Source organism: Lissotriton vulgaris, chromosome 10 (assembly GCF_964263255.1).
Source record: "Lissotriton vulgaris chromosome 10, aLisVul1.2, whole genome shotgun sequence".
NCBI classification, from domain to species: Eukaryota; Metazoa; Chordata; class Amphibia; order Caudata; family Salamandridae; genus Lissotriton; species Lissotriton vulgaris.
In genome coordinates this window covers 2,900,616-2,921,901 of record NC_141698.1, presented here as the reverse complement: position 1 = coordinate 2,921,901, position 21,286 = coordinate 2,900,616, and the positions used below count along the sequence as shown (strand labels likewise).

At 49.2% G+C, this 21,286-nt stretch overlaps 1 protein-coding gene across 4 annotated transcripts in view; it reads right to left on the bottom strand.

Annotated features, from left to right (window-relative positions):
- The window catches only part of KDM5C (lysine demethylase 5C), a 466,536-nt gene that overhangs the window by 353,751 nt on the left and 91,499 nt on the right, over nt 1-21,286 (bottom strand). For all 4 annotated transcript variants that reach the window (XM_086940146.1, XM_086940145.1, XM_086940147.1 and 1 more), the window contains exon 4: nt 7,057-7,227. In XM_086940146.1, coding sequence (XP_086796272.1) covers nt 7,057-7,227 — 171 coding nt within the window. The remainder of the gene's footprint in view (nt 1-7,056; nt 7,228-21,286) is intronic.

Sequence of the window (21,286 nt, the reverse complement as noted above, 5' to 3'; positions counted from 1 at the left end):
CAGACAGGCTCAGCTCATGCCAGAGCACCATCTCACACGATTCCAAGCACTCTGCCTTCAGGATTGTTAAGGCCTGCCATAGGAGTGACTGATAGGAATCTGTGTGTCCATTTTAGGGTTAGATATAGGTATACTATATTTCAGCAAAGGGTGATTACACGACTTTGCCCCAGCTGTCATGCAGCCAGTTGTGTCAAATTTAGGAGGCCAGCCAGGGGTGGCATAATACATGCTTCAGCCCCTGGTAGGCCCTGGGTACACCTAAGCCCTGAGTTACAGGGTCTGATAAGGTGGCCCAGTACCAATTGGAAATGTACCTAAGGTACATGGAATCCATTTTAAAGAGAGAGCAGTAGGCCTGGGGTCCTGATTGGCAGGGTCCCAGGTCGACTAGGTCAAAAACCAGCTAAAACACAGGGCAAAAAGTTGGGGGCAACCATAGTCAGGAGGTACCTTCCTACACTTAGTCTTCCTAAAATCCTTGGTCCTATCGATGTAATACATTAGGGCCCGTTTAACGTCAAGGGTATGGAGCATCTGCTCCGCCAGTGACTCAGGATTTTGAAAGAAAACAGGTAATTCGATTGTTTGGTTGATGTGAAACTGAGACACAACCTTGGGTAGAAATTTAGGGTTAGTGCGAAGCACTACCCTGTTGGAATGAATTTGAATAAATGGCTCTTGGATAGTGAGGGCTTGATATTCACTAACCCTCCGTAGCGATGTAATTGCTATGAGGAAAGCCACTTTCCATGTCAAGAACGGAATCTCGCAGGAATGCAGTGGTTCAAAGGGAGGACCCATCAGCCTGGTAAGGACCACATTGAGGTTCCACTCAGGAGCTGGTGGAGTCCGTGGCGGAATGACTCGTTTGAGCCCTTCCAGAAAAGCCTTAATGGCAGGCACCCTGAAGAGGGAGAGGTGCTGCCTATTTTGGAGATAAGCGGCCATTGCAGACAGATGAATGCGAATGGAAGCATAGGCCAGATTACACTTGTACAAATGGAACAGGTAACAGATGATGTTCTGAATAGAAGCATCCAGCGGGTTAATGTTGTGATCTGCACAATAAATGACAAACCGCTTCCATTTTGCCGCAAGCATGCTCTAGTGGTTGGCTTCCTTGCCTCCCGAATGATGTCCATACAGTCGGCAGGTAAGTGCAGGTAGCCAAACTCTAGGACTTCAGGAGCCAGATCGCCAGGTTGAGCTGTTGCGGGTCTGGGTGCTGAATGTCGCCATGGCTCAGCGTCAGAAGGCTGGGTGTGAGACATAGCCTCTGATGCGGTACCACGAACATTTCTAGAAACGTGGTGTACCATGGTTGGCGAGCCCACGTTGGAGCAACCAGGATGAGAGTCATTGAGTGCTGCCTGAGCTTGCGTGCCACCAGCGGTATCAGAGGTGCTGGGGGAAAAGCGTACGCAAATTTGCATGACCAGTTCATCCATATCGCATTGCCCTGCGACTGTGCGTGTGGGAACCTGCCGGCGAAGCTTTGGCATTTTGCATTCTCCTTTGTGGCGAACAGGTCTATCTCTGGATGACCCTACCTTTGGAAGTACGGTTGGAGTACTGATGGATGCATCTCCCACTCGTGCATTTGGTGGCTGTGCCTGCTGAGCAGGTCCGCCATCTGATTGTCCTTGCCCGGGAGGTGCTCTGCCATGAGTAAGATGTTCCTCTGAATGGCCCACTTCCACATGCTCTGAGCCAGCTGCGGAGAGTGTGTTCCTCCCTGCTTTTGAATGTAGTACATTGCCGTCATGTTGTCCGTCCGGATCAACACGACCTTGTTGCACAGATGTACCTTGAATGCTTTTAATGCCATGAAGATCGCCATCAGTTCCAGTACATTGATGTGCATCTTCCCTTGTTGTTGCATCCATAGTCCCTGCACAGTGTATTGGAGTACATGCGCTCCCCATCCCTGGAGAGAAGCGCCCGTCGTCAGGATAATCTGTGGCACAGGCTCCTGGAACGGTCGGCCCTTGCAAAGGTTTCGTGGATTCCACCAATGCAGAGAGTTGTATGCCCGACCGCTCACCAACACTAGGTCTTTCAACTGGTTGTGAGCCTGAGACCACTGACGTGCCAAGCACTCCTGAAGCGGACGCATATGTAGTCTCGTGTGCGGGACAATGGAGATGCAGGAGGCCATCTTGCCTATCAACTGCATGAACACTCTTGCTGGAAGCGAGTGTTGAGGTCTGAATTTTTGGATCAGCGATTGAATGCTGCTGACTCTCACTGAATTCGGCTGTGCTGTGGCCGCCAGAGTGTCTATGGTCGCACCCAGATACTGCCTATGTGGGTGGGCTGGAGGTGGGATTTTGGGTAATTCAGTGAGAATCCCAGATTGTGCAGGAGGTGAATGGTGTGGGACTCGTGGGCGGCACACTGCTGGGCTGACTTCGCTTGGATGAGCCAGTCGTCCAGATAGGGGTAGACGTGTCAAGTCAAGTCAAGTGATTTATATAGCGCGCTACATACCCATAGGGTCTCAAGGCGCTTGAGGAGGGGATGTTTTGTCTCCTCAGATGTGCCGCCACCGTCGCCAGGCACTTCGTGAACACCCTGGGTGCCGTGGTGACCCCGAAAGGCAAAACCCTGAATTGGTACTGCTGGTTTTGGATGGTGAACCTGCGGTATTTCCTGTGTGAAGGATGTAGTGGAATGTGAAAGTACGCATTCTTTAGGTCTAAAGTTGCGAGAAAGTCCCCCTGTTGGAGCAGCGGGAGCACTTGCTGCAGGGTTAGCATATGGAAGTGCTCCGACAGGATGTAGAAGTTGAGGGGCCTGAGATTCAGGATGGGCCTGAGGGACCCGTCCTTCTTTGGAATCGGGAAGTACAGGGAGTAAACTCCTGTGCCTCTTTCCTGCATGGGCACAAGCTCTATTGCCCCTTTTTGCAGCATGACATTGACCTCCTGCTGCAATAAGTGCAAGTGCTCAACCGACATAGGACGGTGCCTTGGGGGTATGTTGGGGGGAGTGGATGTTAACTCCAGACAATAACCAAATTGGATAAGCTTTCTGACCCACCTGTCCGTGGTGATGGACTTCCACACAGGCAGGAACTGCTAGAGTCTTCCCCCCGACCGGAGTTGTGTGGTCGGGGGCAGTGACAATGCGTCACTGTTTGTTGGCAGTAGAGGATCTGGAGCTGTTGTTGCCACGTCCTCTGCCTTTGGCGCTGTTGCCGCGGTATCCACCTCGACTCTTGGTGGCATAAGTAGTCTGGGTGTTGGCCTTGTAGAACTGCGCGGACTGCGAAAGCTGACCCCTTGAGGTGCCTCTGGTATTGGAGCGCCGAAAGGACCCACCCCGAAACTGCTGGGACTGCAAGGCACCCATGGATTTTGCAGTGTCAGTGTCCTTTTTCATTTTTTCTAGGGTGGTGTCAACCTCCGGGCCTAACAGGTGATCTGGGTTGACCGTTTGGTTCAAGATGGTGGTCTGGATGTCTGGCTTGAAACCAGAGATTCTTAGCCAGGCATGTCTCCGAAGCATAACACTGGTGTTAATGGCTCACGCAGCGGTGTCAGCTGCGTCCAGAGCGCACTTAATGGAAGCGTTGGAGATTAGCTTCCCCTCCTGGATTAGCATCTCATCCCCTTCCTTATATTGATCAGGCAGGTGTTGCAAAAGGGTCTCTAGGGTATCGTAGTGCGCCCTGTCATAACGCGCCAGGAGCGCTTGTGTGTTTGAGATGCGCCATATGTTGGCTGCCTGCGCTGCTACCCTCTTCCCTGAAGCCTCAAAGACCTTGGATTCTTTGTCTGGGGGAGGAGCATCACCCGTCGTCTGAGAATTGGCCCTCTTCCGGGCATTCGAGACGACCAGGGAGTCCAGAGGCAACTGTCCTTTAATGTAAGTTGGATCAGTAGGCGCCGCTTTGTACTTTTTGTCAATCCTCGGGTTGATGACTCTCGCCCTGGTGGGTTCTTTGAAGACCTCAGCAGCGTGCTTCAAAACGCCTTTCAGTATTGGCAGTTCTCACAGTCTTTTCAGACACAGAAAAGGTGTCAAAGAGGAAATCTACATCCACAGGGTCAGCATGCAGCTGGACATTGTGATTGGCTGCTGCCCGCTCAATGAGGGCATTGAAAGCAACAGAGTCTTCAGTTGGTGAAGTTTTAGCAGAGAAGAGCTGAGGGTCTTGTCCCGAATGTGGATCCCCAGGGTCACCACCGGCAGACCAGGGCTCAGTTACATCCTCCGGGTCTGTGTAGACCGGATAGCTATATTCATCCTCGTCATCGCCCTCACCAGCGTCCACATCGGAGTAAGTGGGCGAGACCTCGTGAGCTTGTGGTGAAATGGGCTCCACCAAGGCTGGAGTACCAGCAGAGTCCATTTTCCTCTTTAGGGGGATTTTGTAAGACTCCAAGTGGGGTTCTGGGGTGATTTTCCTCTTCAAAAGGGAAAGCCTGCCCGTTTCGGCGTCGATGAAATGTTCTTGACGCTCCTCCTCAGAGTGTTGTCGAGGCCGCGGGCCATGGACCACCAACGATGCCTTCGGCGATGAAGATATCTTCTCGGGCACGCCGGCCCAGCAGCAAAAGCCTTCGGCGCTGTCTTGGGCGGCAAGGTAAAGAGGATCGGCGTGGACGCCTTAGCCGGTTTTTCCTGAGGCTTGGCAGGCAGAGGGTCCTTCGGCTCGACTGCCGCGGCGCCGTCCCTAATGCGCTGCAGGGACTCCGTGACCTTCGTGAACGCGGCAGATGGACGTGCCGGTTCAATGGAGTCCTTTGAGGACTGTTTCGGAGTCGAGTCCTTCAAGGCCACTTTCGGAGTCGACTCACTTGGCGCAGCACCCTTGGCCTTGTCGTGTGGAAGCGGGGCAGAGAGGACCTTCGGGTCATCGGGCCCCTTCTTCGGGTCTCCGAGAGACTTCTTGAGGTCGTCGACAGCCTTCTTGTGGCCGACCCGACTCTTGCCGGCGTCGATAGTCTTCGGCGCCGATGCGCCCGTGTCGAACCCCTTCACCTTAGTCTTCGACGCGGTAGCCTTAGGCTCGGCCATCTTGACTTGGCCATTCGGCTCGACGGCCATCTTAGGTTTCTTCGGCGCCGAGGCCTCTGAAGTCTTTGATCCGACCAATGCGATGCGCACTTTCGATATCTGCACCTGCGCAGTATCTGGCGTCGAGACCGTAGATTTCACTTTAGGTTTCATTTTCACCGGGAGTGACTCGGTACCTATGTTCGTGGCCGGGCCTGCAGGCGGGGCAGAGGAACTCATATCAAGGTCTTGGGTAAGGCCCGAAGGCGATCCCTCGGCCTGGGCCTTATAGATTGGCACAGCCCGAGAGTCAGTCTGAGGAAGCTCCTCGTCCGAGCTATCCTCCATGGCCCCGAGGGCCCAGTCGTCGTCTCCTACCTCCTCGACGACTTCTTCGCTTTCGAAAGCTTCGGCCTCAGCGTCGTAGTCTTCCTCGACATTCGACGCGGGGTTGGATTCTGAGACGTCCTGGATATCTTCATCCTCGACCTCCCCAGCATCGTAAAGGTGCGTAGGCGTCGGTGCAGATTGCTGGGCCTCCAGGCGCGCAGCTCGACGGAGCTTGAGTGTCTTCTTGGACCCGAATCTCGAACAGGCCATACACTTGGCCTCATCGTGGTCCGGCGACAGACACTTGTTGCACACCGGGTGGACGTCGATGTGTGGGTACTTAGAGTTACACACCGGACATCTTTTGAATGGACTTCGGTCCATGATGGATGGTCGATGAGTCTGGAGCGTCGACAAGGCCTTCCGCACCGAAAGCACGCGGAAGTATAGAGCTCGGCTCGGAGCCGAAGTAAAGTTGTTAAGCCGAACGCAAGACAATACCGACGTAAGACTAAAGACCTTTTGGTCTCAAGGAAAGTTTATCGATTCAGACAAGAGGGAACCAATGGCATCCGAACCCAATGGCGGAAAAAAACAATCTGGGGATGGAGTCGATGCCCATGCACACTGTAGTCCAGGGGAGGAGCCACCTATCTCGTGATACTTCGAAGACTCTTCCAGGACAACAATGTGCAATCATCCGGACCCAACACTAGGCGGCGATCTATGCACAGATATGAATTCAGCAGCCCACATGCCTCGAACATTTTGTTGTGGACGTCAAAGCGCGTCGAAATGGAAATGAACTCGCGCTCTATAACAATACCGTCGAATTGTAAAGGGAATACGCGCCGAAATATCACTTTTTTCTCGAAGTCAATCGGGAGCGGTTCAATCCTCATCCGAACCCGATGGCGGAAAAAAACAATCTAAGGATGGAGCCGATACCCATGCGCACTAGCACCCAAAAGAGAAGTCATTGGTCTTGTGACGACAAAAGACTTCTCCAAGAGAAAAACAAGTGCAATCCTCCGAGCCCAACACCAGATGGCGATCTATTCATAAATGTACCATCTGCAGCCCATAGGCCTCGAACCGCCATTTATTGTTTTTGTGCCGAAGGTGTCCCTTCCAGTACAACAATCATCCCTGTAACGCAGGTACCCTTTCACTATGGTGCAAGTGTGCTGGCGCTAGGCTGGTTGCTTTTTCGCTGGCACAGGAGCGAGTAAAGGAAAGTGCTGTATTTTTGTAAATAAGGTGCATTTCTGTACGTATTTACAAGAAAATGACGCAGCACCATGCTGTGCCATTTTCTTGCAATTACGCCCCAAGTGTTCCTGCCTAGCAGAAGCCGCTTACAGAGAAAATCCCTGCACAGGCCACAGGAGACTGGTAGCTTGGCAGAGCACACTTAAGAGTGGGAACCACCCCAAGTAGTACTCCAGAGTGGCAAAAAACAAAGATGTAGGTACAGAACAGTACGGCAGTGCATACATTTAAAGGAGATACACAGTTTAGTATATAGGCAGTATGGAAGGAGTCACATCTAGGTGAGTTTGCGCAGCAGGCTACATGTAAAAAGATGGTACTCACACAAGAGATGGACGAGAAGCCATTACAGCAGATTCCACATGAAGATAACTCAAATTGGGAATCTCACTGTGCAGAAATGTAACAACCAAGACATGAGGAAACTAGGAGAACGCTCATTCTTACCACAAGATTGGCCCCCGACTTGTAGGTCTCATATGGATAGACAATACGTTCATAATGAGCACGCAGGAGGGAACCAATGTTCTTCCCGGGGGGATAGGAAAGGCGCTGCGCAATCCGCGCCCATCGGCGGTCTTTGCAGATTGTTTCATATCCACCTTCCTCAGTTACGATCTGAAAAAAGAATCTTGGGTGAGTGCAATCAACAACATAAAAAGAAATCAAACATAACATTTGCCCAAGCCTAAGAGTAAGTGAAGGAACCTGGCTCCTTATAGGATACCACAAGGTTGTTCTGTCGTGCAAGGATTCCAGAAATTCCCCCAGAAATGTGCAGGTCTCAATGAAAACCCAAAGTGCTCTATTTGCGATAGGCCTAAAGCTGCTCCACCACACTAACACGGAGGAGTGCAATACATTTGTTATGCACACACTGACCAATGAAAGACGACTCAAAAAGGAGATTTACACCATTTTTTTTTTTTTAAAAAAGCTTCTTTCAAGCTTTATTTTAAGACCAAGATATTTGCAAAAAGTAAATTTTGCAGGAAAAATACATTACACTTTAAAAAGTGGACAGTGCAACAGTTAACGCATCAGATGAAAACAAGACTGCAGTTTTGCAGTTTAAGTACATGACTTACAAGTTCAGTCTCCAGGTTTTGGGTTCAACACCAGGCAAGGTTCAAACTGGCAATCAAAAATCTAACAGGCTGCCCTACCTATTTATTTGTAGGAATGCAATTAAGTGGTTATATTAACATTAGTAACTGTAAAAAATAATTAGTTGGCCTATATAAACAATTAAGCTGTATTTGATATTTTCTACCATTTCAACAGGCCCCATGGACTCTTGATACTAATGTACCTTCACGTCCTGAAGGGGATACCACAGACAGGGGGGTGACAACACCGAAACGCGCATCGTCATGCTTTGATTTTTTCTGTTCCTTATATATGAACCTTTTTGTCTGTTTTATGTAAAATAAATCAATGTTAAGGAGTATGCTACTTACAGTATGCATCTGTTCTTGGCATGTAGGGCTGCTGACATTCATATCTGTGCATAGATCGCCGTCTAGTGTTGGGTCTGGATGATTGCACATTGTTGTCTTGGAAGAGTCTTCGAAGTATCACGAGATAGGTGACTCCTCCCCTGACTACAGTGCGCATGGGCATCCTCTCCATTCTCAGATTGTTTTTCGCCATTGTGGCAGAGATGGAGATAGTAAAGTAAGAGATGGCCATGCAAAAGATAATGCTGCAGCTGCTACAGGCACCGGGGAGGAGGGCGGGCGATATGAATGTCAGCAGCCCTACATGCCAAGAACAGATGCATACTGGTAAGTAGCATATTCCGTTCGAGGCATGTGGGCTGCTGAAATCATATCTGTGCTTACACTGTATAGCAGTATCTCCACGAGCGGTGGTCACCTGTACCAGCTGCAGCAGTTTGAAAAAGAGTTTTAAGGACAGCCTGGCCTACAGCAGCTTGCGGCTTTGATTGCACGTCTACACAACAGTGTTTTGTGAAAGTGTGTATGGTAGTCCATGTGGCTGCCCTACATATGTCTTCAAGAGGAATATTCCCTAGGAAAGCCATGGATGCCCCCATCTTTCTTGTAGAGTGTGCTCTTAGGGGGACAGTTAAAGTGCGTTTGGCTTTTTGATAGCATATTTGAATGCATTTAACTATCCATCTGGCTATTCCTGACTGATATTAGATTACCCTTGTGCTGTGGTGAAAAAGCAACAAATTGCTTTGTTTTTCTAAATGATTTTGTTCTGTCCACATAATAAAGCAGAGCTCTCTTTACATCCAGTGTGTGTAGGGCTCTTTTAGCTACTGACTGGATTTTGAAAGTACACTGACAGTTCTATTGATTGATTAATATGGAAATTTGATATGACTTTTGGCCCTGTTAGCATTTACTTGCATGAAAGGTTCTTGAATTGTTAGTGCTTATAATTTGCTAATTCGCCTGAGTGAGGTAATAGCAATCAAGAAAGCCACCTTCCATGTTAAGAATTGCAGTTCGCATGAGTGTAGAGGTTCGAAAGGAGGTCCCATAAGTCTAGTAAGTACTATATTTAAATTCCAGACTGGGGAAAGAGGGTGTCTTGGAGGGATCACCCTTTTAAGACCCGCCATAAAAACCTTGATTACTGGTACTCTAAACAGTGAAAGGTGTTTCCTGTTTTGAAGGTACGCTGCTATAGCAGCTAGGTGTAGCCTTATTGAAGAGTATGCTAGGTTGCATCTTTGAAGATGCAGCAGGTAACATATAATGTTTTGTATGGAAGCATCTAATGGGTTGATCTGGTTATAGTAGCAGTAAATAACAAATCTTTTCCATTTAGCTGCATAGCATGCTCTAGTAGTTGGCCGTCTTGCCTTTTTGATAATGTTCATGCAGTCTGGAGGCAAGTTAAGGTATCCGAACTCTAAGACTTCAGGAGGCAGATCGCTAGGTTCATCTGATTGGGATCTGGGTGCCTGATTTCTCCATGGTTCCGAGTTAGAAGATGGGGTGCGAGGCACAGCCTTTAATGAGAACTACTGAAAGCTCCAGGAACGTTGTGTACCATGGTTGTCTCGCTCATGTAGGAGCAACTAGGATTAGCACGAGTGATTGTTGTTGCAGTTTGTGTGCCATCAGCGGAATCAGCGGTGCTGGGGGAAAAGCGTACGCAAATCTGCCTGACCAGTTCATCCATATCGTATTGCCCTGTGACAATGGATGTGGGAACCTGGCAGCAAAGTATTGGCATTTTGACTTTTCTTTTGTGGCAAACGGGTCTATCTCTGGGTGCCCCCACTGCCTGAAGAATGGTTGGAGAACTTGGGGGTGAATCTCTCATCCGTGTAGTTTGAGCTGTGCCTGCTGAGCAGGTCTGTTATCTGATTGTCTTTCCCTGGAAGGTGTTCTGCTAGGAGAAAGATTTCTTTTGGAATTGCCCACTTCCATATGCTCTGTGCCAAGTGGGACAGCTGTGGAGAGTGTTCCTCCCTGTTTCTGGATATAGTACATTGCGGTCATGCTGTCCGTCTGGATCAACACAGTCTTGCTGTACAAGTATTTCTGGAATGCTTTCAGGGCTAGGAATATCGCTAACAACTCTAGTTGGTTGATATGCAGTTTTTTTTGCTTGGTTGTCCAGTGCCCTTGTACTGTGTAGTGAAGGAGGTTGGCTCCCCAGCCTATCAGTGATGCGTCCGCTGTTAGTACTAGTTGTGGAACCGGCTCTTGGAACAGTCGCCCCTTGGAAAGGTTTTATGGGTTCCACTTCTGCAGAGTTGTGAGCGCGACTGTCCACCAACACTAGGTCTTTTAGTTGTCCTTGAGCCTGGTTACATTGCCTTGCTAGGCATTCCTGCAATGGACGCATTTGAAGTCTGGCATGGGGGACAATGAATATGCAGGAGGCCATCATGCCTATGAGCTGCATGGAGACTCGAGCTGGCAGAGAGTGTTGTGGCTGAAATTTGCGAATGAGGATCTGCATGCTGGCTATCCTCGCTGAATTTGGGTATACCCTTGCCAATGAGGTATCGATAGTGGCTCCCAGATATTGTATGTGGGACGGTTGCAGATGCGATTTTGGGTAGTTTATGGAGAAGCCTAGACTGTAGCAGCTGGAGTGTTTGGGACGTGTTTTCTGCACATTGTTGGTACGATTTTGCTTGTATTAGCCAATCGTCCAGATATGGGAACACATGAATGTGTTGTCTCCTGAGATGTGCCGCTACTGTTGCTAAGCATTTTGTAAACACTCTTAGAGCTGTGGTTCCTGATGGGCAAGACCTTGAATTGGTAGTGTTGACCTTCTATTGTGAACCGGAGATATTTTCTGTGAGCTGGATGGATGGGTATGTGAAAATACGCATCCTTGAGGTCCAATGTTGGTAGGAAGTCTCCTTGCTGTAGTAATGGGAGCACTTTCTGTAGTGTGATCATATGGAAGTGCTCTGACAGTATGTATTGATTTAAGAATCTGAGGTCCAATATTAGACTTCGACAGGTATGCCATTTGGTCCTACTGCCTTGCCCGACTGCAGCGCCCCCATGGCCGCCTGTAATTAGTCCACTGAGATCTACCTCGAATTCCTGCGCCTCTTCCGGAGTCAGTTTGGATATATTGAGGTCTCGTACATATGTCTGTGCCTCCTCCAAAGACATCTCGGAGTCCGACGCATAAACTGACTGAAAGTGTGGCGCCAATCTGTATACTATCTTGTGTGGGTCAGTTGTGACCTGCCTCTCCTCCATGCAAAGCCTTCCAATCCTTCTATCACTTTTTTCCCTTCTATCTAACCACGCCAGTAACTTCCCTGCTTTATCTCCTAGATCATATACTTCAGGTTGTGTGGTCTCTAGCTGTTTTCTAGTCAGTTCAGTTAGATGCTCTATATGCGGTCGTTGTTTGAGGTGCAAATTGTGGGATGTATCTGGGGTAGGGTACTCAACGTGTTGGGTCTCTGCTGTGTGCAAGTCAAGCTCTAGTGTTCTCAGTTCCTGCTGCCCCTCCAGTTTATGTGCTGTGATGGAAACCCACGCCTAATTTTGACACCACTACGCTGTGATTTCCCCACACGGCCACGTTAGTGGCCAGCGCCACCTGGTGGTGGCAATTGGTTTTGCCCCTCAGTCTATTCTTAGAACAGCTTCAGGGAAAGCCCAGCTGTTGGAGCACCGGCGAAGGGGCTGCCTTAAGGATGCATTGGGTGTAAAGAAAATAAACATCTTTTGAGCTAAACGAGTTTCCAATGATTCTTTTCAACGAGTCGCTGTCGAAGGCCTGGAAGGCATGCAGGAGATATGTGAAAATTTTAAATGAATCAAGCTGGGATTTGGCTGCTACCTCAGTGATGTTGTAAATATGGATGAACTTTTGATAAAATATTGGATTACAGATTTGTTTACCGTGAAATAATGAGCACTACAATTATAAGGAATAATGAAGAAGTTGATGGTTAGGATACATTCCTTAATCCACAGTGCGACATATGGGTGCGTATTGCCGCAACCTTTTGGACAATCTTTTCAGAAATTGCGATTGTTGGGGCAGACCGCAATATGTTCGCACGATATCACAATGAGTAATTTTCCACTGAGTTAAATAATTTTTGAATTAAAAAGGGAAGGTGTGCATTCTATCATTCCAATTTTGAAGGATTTTAAGGGCATTTGTTCTGTGCTCACACCCTCTGCTATCATGTCTTATCCAGAAGACCATTTTTAGGTCGAGCGTAGCGAAGGACCTTTTGTCGGCGTGTTCGGGGGAATGCGAGACAGCGTACAGGCACGAGCCTCTGCGGTCTCAGATTTGCCCTCGATGGCGCACACGGAGCCGTGCAGATCCCATGCCTCAGATTCACAGCCTCACTCACGCATGCGCACACTGCGTGTATATATATATATATATATATATATATATATACACACACATATACATATACATATACACACACACACACACACACGCACACACACGCACATAGCCACCCCCCACTCACCTGGCTCTTTTGTCGTGACTCCCCGCATCTCCGCCGCATCGCCTGGCCTGGGTAGCATAATTGAAACGGCACCCAACAGCCATGCGCCGAAACCGAGTCGAAGCGGATGCCGCGTCCCCAGCGCACCCCTTGCCTGTAGCAGCCGCCTCTGCTGACCCGGAAACGCTCCAGCCGCCTCCCTGCCTCCGGTACCCGGATGTATTACATTCTGCTCCTTGTTTTTTTTTGCGGCCGCCAATGCTTTTCTTGTTGCCACTTTGGTGCTGAAGGTAGACAGGAGGTGGCACGCGCGGACAGGAGCTGTGCACTCCGTACGCGTGCACATCTCTTGTCCGGGAGGCTGGTGTTAACCAGCGCGCACATCGTGCGTCTTTCACTTTCCCTCCCTCTCCCCCCGCTGTCGGCTCCACTGAGACAGCTCGTCTTACATGCAACGCATGTAAACACTGGCAAGAAAACCCCCGATTAGAGATAGACTTTGCTCACTTCAGGGAAAGATCAATCGGACTGGCCTTTGTATACAATGCAGTGGAACTTTCAATATAGCTAGACCACGGTAACAGCTGACTAACTTCTTCACAGCAATAAAATAAGAGAACAGCATGTGTTCTGTAGTGAACAGACGCAGTTTATTTCATTTTAAAACCCGACTTACTGCATGTTTACTTAGCCGATGGGGTTCAGGAGAGGCCTCTCCCAGTTCGCTGTTGGTTTCGTTTTGAGTCACCCTGTTGACGAGCACAGCGTCGGAGCACAGGTAAAGTCTGCGCTATATAATGTTTTTTTAGGTCGAGCTACAGGTCGCTAGTAGCACCCACCTTGTTTATCTTTTTACTGTTTGCAAAACGTTCAGAGAGTTCGGAGGAATATATGAGGCTTGTGTGTCTGAGACGGGCATATGGGTGTTGTATTCAGAACCTCAGAATGTTTGTGGCAGGGAGGTGGGATTTGAGTGAGGTGGGCGCCTTTGTGACTGAATTCGCATGGGAGCGGTCTCACCCGTGAGGGGTGTCTGTGGTGGAGTGTTCGCGGACCTCTCCGAGCGGTGACGTCCGAGATGGTGTCTGTGTGATAGGCGACGTCCGGGGCTCCCTACAAGATGGGAATGTATCTGTTCCGGGCTAGTGGATCCTTCCAGATTTTCCACATGTGTCTAGACAAACGGATCGTTTGTTGGCCGTAAATGTAGTGATGGCCATTCAATTGTGAAGTCACGTTTTTCTTGAAACAAATACATGTTTGAGATTTTTCCTCCATTTTTAGCGACACTGGGTTTGTTTTTAGCCAGCATATTCAGTCAGCTCTCGTTTGTAGGTAAATAAATCTCCTTGGCATCCTTATTGTTCCACGATATAACAATGCATAATTTTCTTTACTTACCCTTATCCTCAGGAAATTGAGTGCTGCGCGTAATTCAACACCATTCAAAATTCTGTATTGTTTTAAGTCAAACCATATTAGTCAGGAAGCTCTTTAATTAAGCAATGCTTCCTCAGTACGGCTGTTTTTACTCTGACATGTAAACTTGCATTTTTTCCAACTTTTTTTGCACAGTCATACATTTTATTTTTTCACTTTTAATTTGTCTCTTCCATTACTGGTGTGAAAGGTCAGCTTGCTGCCCTAATACAGAAACTTTGCTAAATTATGCTTAAAGGTGTGAATGTTGTTTTCAATAGCGGCAATTTGACCTGAAGGTTTCGGAGAGCTTTACAAGAGCACCACTTGCTTTACAGACAGACACATTCATTTTGATTGTTTTGTTTGCACAGGGAGAATAAGTGATTTGCCCAGAATCCCAGGATATAGAGCATCCCTGTCGATACTCAAGCCCAGGTCCCCTGCGTCGAGGTCGACCGCTCTAGCAGTTAGGCCACAGGATTCCCCATGTCTGTTTTTGTCATGTTTCACCCTTTCTTTGCTGGTTGTTGCCTACATACTGATAATGATTTAGTGACAAATAACGTTGAGCCTAACTGCTGTCAACGCTGTGTTAATAAATTTGCAAATAGCTAAGCTTCTCCCTTTTTATTGAATCGTTTGGATAGACTTTTCATCCATGAGCAAATTGTTACCGGATAACTGCCATTTTCGTGTCTCCTATGTCTTTGCACATGGCCAAGTTTGCCCGTATTAATTGTATAGTTGTTACTTATTTGAGTGCTGCTTCTCTAGTGCTGTGTGAGAAGGTGGCCTGGTATGCAGTGCTCACTATTCTAGTGAACACTATGTATCAGTCCAGCAACCCTTATGGTGATTGGTTGTAAGTCAACCTTATAGACCAGCTATCCTAGTAGCGTGGATACGAGCAGTCTAAGGCTAAAGACTCGAGAGGGCGTGTTAAGCCAGCTGTTATACCACACATATACCCCTTGAACACCAAGTGAAAGGACACCACACAAGTGTTATGAAAATAAACAAGTTATTTATTAAGATTCACAACAGCCCTGTACTCTTTATGAGGACAGGGTACTAAGCACAAAACAAAACTTACGAAAATACTTAAGTTAGCACAGTATATACAAATGCCCGAGGGGCACGGAAAACCATATACTCTGAAAGTGGAATGCGAAATTACTAGCAGGTAAGTACAGTACTAATAGCCTTTGGAATCGCTAGATCTTGACTATAGAATCTTCAGATTACTTCTAGGAGACCCAGGGGACTCGGGTGCAGAGTGTGCACTCTCACGCGTGATGCGGGACAAAGTCTATGGTAGCTAGTAAAGACAAAGTTAGTGTTCTCGGGCGAACCCGACCTGGTGGGAGGAAAACGAAAGTGGATTCTGACCCTTGGATAGTGAGGCTATGCTGGGGCACCGAAATGCCGAAGTTACCTAGCCCAGGGGCTGCAGCTGCATAGGACTCAAAAGACGTCGGGAATCCTCGTTGCCGGACCAGGAGCCTGGAAGAAAGAAGTTGCTGGAAGGCGACCAGTGAAGAAAGTTCGGTGGATCCAAGCCTGGATCGATGGAAGATGACACCTGAAAGCAGAGGGGACCAAGTTCGTGACTACTAGCCAGTAGTCAGTGGGCACCAGGAGGGCACCGGATGGTAGCCACCTCGACTAGGTGAGTGGGTGACGCTGTGCTCGCAGATCTCACGGACCAGGAGGCGTTGTCGGCGACCAGGATGGAGGAGCGAGCTGTCCCACGAAGATTGAAGCTGTCGGCGTCGCTGGACCCAGGATTGGGCAACAAAGCCTTGGCAAATTCAAGCCCACGCGGTGGACTCAAAATGGCGTCTGGAGTGGACCAGGAGGGTCCGGGGTGCCTCTCTTGAAGAAGGAAGCAAGGGCCAGTCTGGAGCAACCAGACCAGCAGCAGTGATGTCGTCGGGCGTCGTGTAGAAGGCCACAAGCCAGCCAGCTAGTAGCCACACAGCGCGGTGAGCACGCAAAAGCAGAAGGGCCCCACGCAGATCGTGGAGATGCTGGAGGGCTGATCTTCGGTGCTGGAGCTGCTCAGGGTTGGGGCTTCTCGGACCCCAAAGCACTCACCAGTGGAAGACTCGGTGGGCTTGTTGCAAAGAAGTCGTGCAGTCTTGGCGATCGTCGGTCCCTCGAGGTCCCGTCGCACTCACAGTTCTCAGCTTTGCTGTAGAGGTGAGTAGAGGTCAGAGGTGCCAGGGAAGCCGGGTCTCGTCGAGCTGGGTCGTCGGATTCGTGAAGAAGGACTTGCAGCAGACCGCAGTGTTCTTAGGATGGTGCCCGCTTGATGCAGGGTGACTACTCCTTAGCCACAAGGGAGAATCTTGAAGAAGAAATCTTGATGTCCTTTCGAAGAAAGTCGTGTCTTGATTCCAAAGATGATCTAATTTGAACAGGGGGCCCGCTCCGATCTTTATACTAAAAAAGGGGGCTGACCCGGTGACTAGGTCCTGCCTATGGGTGGGACTAGGAGGGGTGTGGTTACACCCCTCTGCCATGCCGGACTTCCCCAGGCCAGGGGCTGGTGTGCCCCTGGAACTGGTTCTGACCGGCCTATGCGTAGTGAGCACCGGGGTGCCACTCAGCAGTCACCTTCCTGAAAAGCCCTGCCTACCCAGGATACACAAAACCATGTCTGGGATGGTGCTAGCACCGCCCCTGACAGGAAACCCTTTGTCCAGGCTCCCCTCGCTGGAAGGACTCCCAGCTGCAGGGGGTCAGACTCGTGTCTGTGGTGGCAGCATCCATTTTGTGGAGCTGAGGCTTCAGTTAACTTTAACCGGGGTTCACAGTTACATACATGTCGTGTCCCTCTAGAAGGGTGGAATGCTAACCCCGTCGCCAGAATTGGCGAGGGGTTAGTTTTCCAATTCGTATGACACCTTACTCGACATGTTTTGATAAAGCAATACCAAAGATAGCATTTAACCGCGAGGATTATAATGCACTTAAGAGTATATGGTATGCGATATCATGGAACTGCTATTAGGACTTGGTTCCGCAAGCTACAGACAGGCTCAGCTCATGCCAGAGCACCATCTCACACGATTCCAAGCACTCTGCCTTCAGGATTGTTAAGGCCTGCCATAGGAGTGACTGATAGGAATCTGTGTGTCCATTTTAGGGTTAGGTATAGGTATACTACACCTACAGCAAAGGGTGATTACACGACTTTGCCCCAGCTGTCATGCAGCCAGTTGTGTCAAATTTAGGAGGCCAGCCAGGGGTGGCATAATACATGATGCAGCCCCTGGCAGCCCTGGGTACACCCATGCCCTGAGTTACAGGGTCTGATAGGGTGGCCCAGTACCAATTGGTAGATGCACCTAGGGTACATGTTGTAATTTAGAAAGAGAACAGCCAGGCTGTGGGTCTGATTGGCAGGCCCACAGCCAGAGAAAGTCGTAAACCAGTGAAACAAAAGCAAAAAAATCTGGGTGATCATAGGATTGCAGACCCTACTCTCCTACATGCTGTTTCTGCATAGTGTTTTGAAACGAGTGTAAAGAGGTAGTAGGCACTATATAAGAAGATTCGGACGTCACTACTAGTCAGGTGTACATCTCAGTGCCTGCACTGGCCTGAGGGTGGCGTGCAGTGAGGCTGCCCTACCTCGCGCAGCGCCAAGAGGCTGCCCTACCTCGCGCAGCGCCAAGAGGCTGCCCTACCTCGCGCAGCGCCAAGAGGCTGCCCTACCTCGCGCAGCGCCAAGAGGCTGCCCTACCTCGCGCAGCGCCAAGAGGCTGCCCTACCTCGCGCAGCGCCAAGAGGCTGCCCACGGCTATTGGCTCGCAGATAGAGCACACAGTGCCAAGAGGTGTGGCAAATGAAGGTGGAGACCCGCAAGGCACTGCAACAAGGGCTGCCCGCCATCCTCTAGACGCAGAAGGGAGCCTGTGAATCGGGTAAGGTGTGAAAGCATCACCAGCTTATTTCACCACTGGGCCTTAACTGAAATCTGCTGTTACTATTTTTGCCAAATGTAAATACTTATAACTGGGGACAAGTGGGTCCTTTGCAATGCAATAGGTCTCGCATTTGTGAGAGTTTCAGCTATTGGCATTGTAAATGAGAACGCGTTTTATTTAAATGTTTGTTTTAAAGCATAAATAAAAGGCAGTATCATTTACAATACCAATAGCTTAAACTCTAGCAAATTATTGCATTTCTTTTGCCACGCGAGTTTAAGCTATTGGCATTGTAAATAATAATGCCTTATAATTTTGTTTCAAAAACATAAATAAAAGGCATTGTCGTTTACAATGTCAATAGCTCAAACTTGTGTAACTGCGAGACCTATTGCATTGCAAATGCTGGTTTACTCCTCCTACCAGGAAGTGGAGGAGGAATGGCCCCCCCCCCCCAACTTCTCCCTCCAGCAGTGGACCAAGCCCTCTCTATGGCCATTTCTAGGTCGCTGGCTCCTCTTAGGGATCAGCTGGTGAAAAGCATCCCTGGGGTGTTCAGTGGCCCAGATCTGGTGGAGGCGGGTCCCAGTAGCTCACAGATGGGGAATAAAAGGGCCGTTAAGCATAATGTGGGGCACTTGGAAGGATTTGATAAATTACAGAGACCTTCCTCAAGAGTGCGTAAATGCTAAAACATGCACCCTGCCGGGAGGAAGAGAGGCCGAGAGAAAATTGCGACTGTCACCACTATTGTAGATCCAGACGGCAGGTTTCCCTTCGAGTGAGAGGGTGTATCAGAGGACGATTTCTCCTCCGATGAGGATAAGGACTCGGGCGTCCTTGGCATCCAGAGGCGGAGTGGGCCCCTGAGTATGTGTGATGGGGGGGGGGGGGGGGGGGGTTTAGTGGAATCCATCAACCGCTTGAAAGGGAGGTCAAGAATAGGATGAGGGGAGAATGCTCCAGGTCCTCACTGAAGGGGAAGGTGGCGCACAGGCCTGAAATTGATAAGAAACTATGTACCTTTTTCTCCAAGTATATGAGGGATCCCACGAAAGGAATTGATAGGTCTTGGACATGGTAGGGCCCTTCACCCAAATTATTCAATTGGAGGAGCGTTCAAAAAAGTCAGGATCCCCTTTGTCCACGGATATTGTGGCTGGTTGGGCGTACCCTAAACCACTATCCCCTCCACTACCCAAAAATCACTGCACTACCCTAAACCCTAAAACACTACCACCAGCACGACTCCCTACACTACCCTAAACCAACCCCCAGCACAATCCCCTACACAAACCACTGCACTACCCTAAACCCTAAAACACTACCCTCGGCACAACCCCCTTCACTACAAAAACACCACTGCACGGCCTTAAACCCTAAAAAACACTACAAAAACACTACTGTGAGAAAGTGGCTCTATATATACTGGACCAGAATAAGGTACAGTGTGTATAGAGTCCACAAACCCCAGAGGTATAACAGAGGTTAAAGCCAGGTGTAACCTTACTCTGCAAAGTGGTAGCTTGGTCGAGCAGTAAGGCAGTACCAGAGGACAGTGTAAAGCATTTGTTGTTCACACTCAGTCAGCAAAAGGTTTCACACACTCAAGGACTGAACTCCAGGCCAATTATTTTTATATCAAAAGATATTGTTTTTTTTTTAGAACCAACAGGCATAAAAATATACTGTTCTAGATATGTAGATTACTTTGGTAGTTCCAGGACTAGATCCTAGATTCAGTCCTGGGGTCTAAGCTGAAACCAATTTAGAAAAAACGTTTTAGTTACTGTAGTGAATTTTCAGGAATATAAAACAGTTCTAAAAGTTCACACTTAGAAACTTTTCAATGGAAATCTGGCAATGTTATCCAATGGGAGAAAATTCAGGTTGCAGGTAAAGTATGATTTCATTACTTTTGTAATCCAGTACTGGGCTCCTAGGTCCAGCCCTGGGGTCTCAACTTAAAACAGGTAAGTAATCGCGTTTCAGTATTTCGTATGATTTTTAAAGAATATTTCAAGTTTTCAAAAGTAGACAGAAGAAATTTCATAGAAAAGCAGACAATGGATTCCTATGGAGAAAATACAGGATTACTAAAACTCTAAGGATCACTTTTGCGATTCCGTACTGGGCTACAAGGTACAGTACTGGCTTCTCCCCTGGTCACAGGGGAGTACTTCGGAATTCGGGTGACTTTATATGAAAATTTTCAGTTTCCAAAACTTCACACTTAAAAGATTTTGAGTCAAACCAGTCAATGTTATCCAATGGCAGGTAAGGGAGTTACCGGTTTCCAGGTGAGTACTTGGCTGGTGAAGTCAGTGTTCTGGGCATAGACTCAGGGGTCCCCCAGGGTCAGGTAGGTACAGTTGGTTCACCCTCCGCGGCGCAGGGGCGGCCGGGTGCAGATGTAGTTAGGCCCAATGTTATCCAATGAGGGAAGGGGGGCCTTCGGTTGGTGGCGGCTGGCTAGCAGGCCACGCGGCTGTGGGAGCTGGGCTCCTGGTCACTTGCGCAGGGCAAGGGGGGGGGGGTATGTAGGATAGGACAAAGGTGGCACAGCCAGCGGCACTCGGGCGGCTGGGTGCAGGGTGCTTTTGAGTAGTCGGGCGCTCAATGTTATCCAATGGGAAAGGTCGAAGGGGAACAAAGGATGCAGGCTCGGGGACGGAGACTCTCCAGGTGCGAACAGCACTTCGAGAGTTAAGTTGGGAAGCACTTAGAGAGGTAAGTTGGGATCTTGGAGCACAGGTAGGTACCCCAAAGGGAGGCACAGGGGGCTGTAGGGTGCCGGGTGCAGGGGTGTCTTTGGGTTTCGGAAAAGCTTACCCTCAGCTGGTCGTGGTTGGGTGGCCCCTGGTTCTGAGTCTGCAGGCGTCGTCTGGTTCATCGAGGAGAGTCTTCGGGCACTGGACTTTGGGTCCCAGTCACCGATGGGACATCCTAGTGGTCTTGGTTCGGTTGGGCACGGCCGCGGCGGGTGCAGAGTGGGCTGATCTGGAGCTTCCTGGCTGGCACCAGGGGGGTTGTTGCAGCAGAGCCTCTGCTGATGGGAGTCCCAGGCTTTAAGAGGGTCAAGGCAGGCAGGTCCTCTTGGTGTCCCAAGGTTGCTGTCCGCAGGAGTCGCCGGGATTAGGCAGGAACAGATTCCAGGATCGACAGGTCAGTAGGGCTGGGGCCAAGTCAGTTGTTGTTGTTGTCCTGTTAGCAGCTGCACGGCGGATCTTCTTTCTTCTTTTCTTATCGGGATTTGAGGAAGGAAAGTTCAGGGAGCCCTTAAATACTGAATATATGTGTGTTACAGGTAGGGCAAGGACAGGGACCAATAGGTCCCTGTCCTGGGGTGGGTACACCCCCTAGCCTGCTCCGCTCCTGT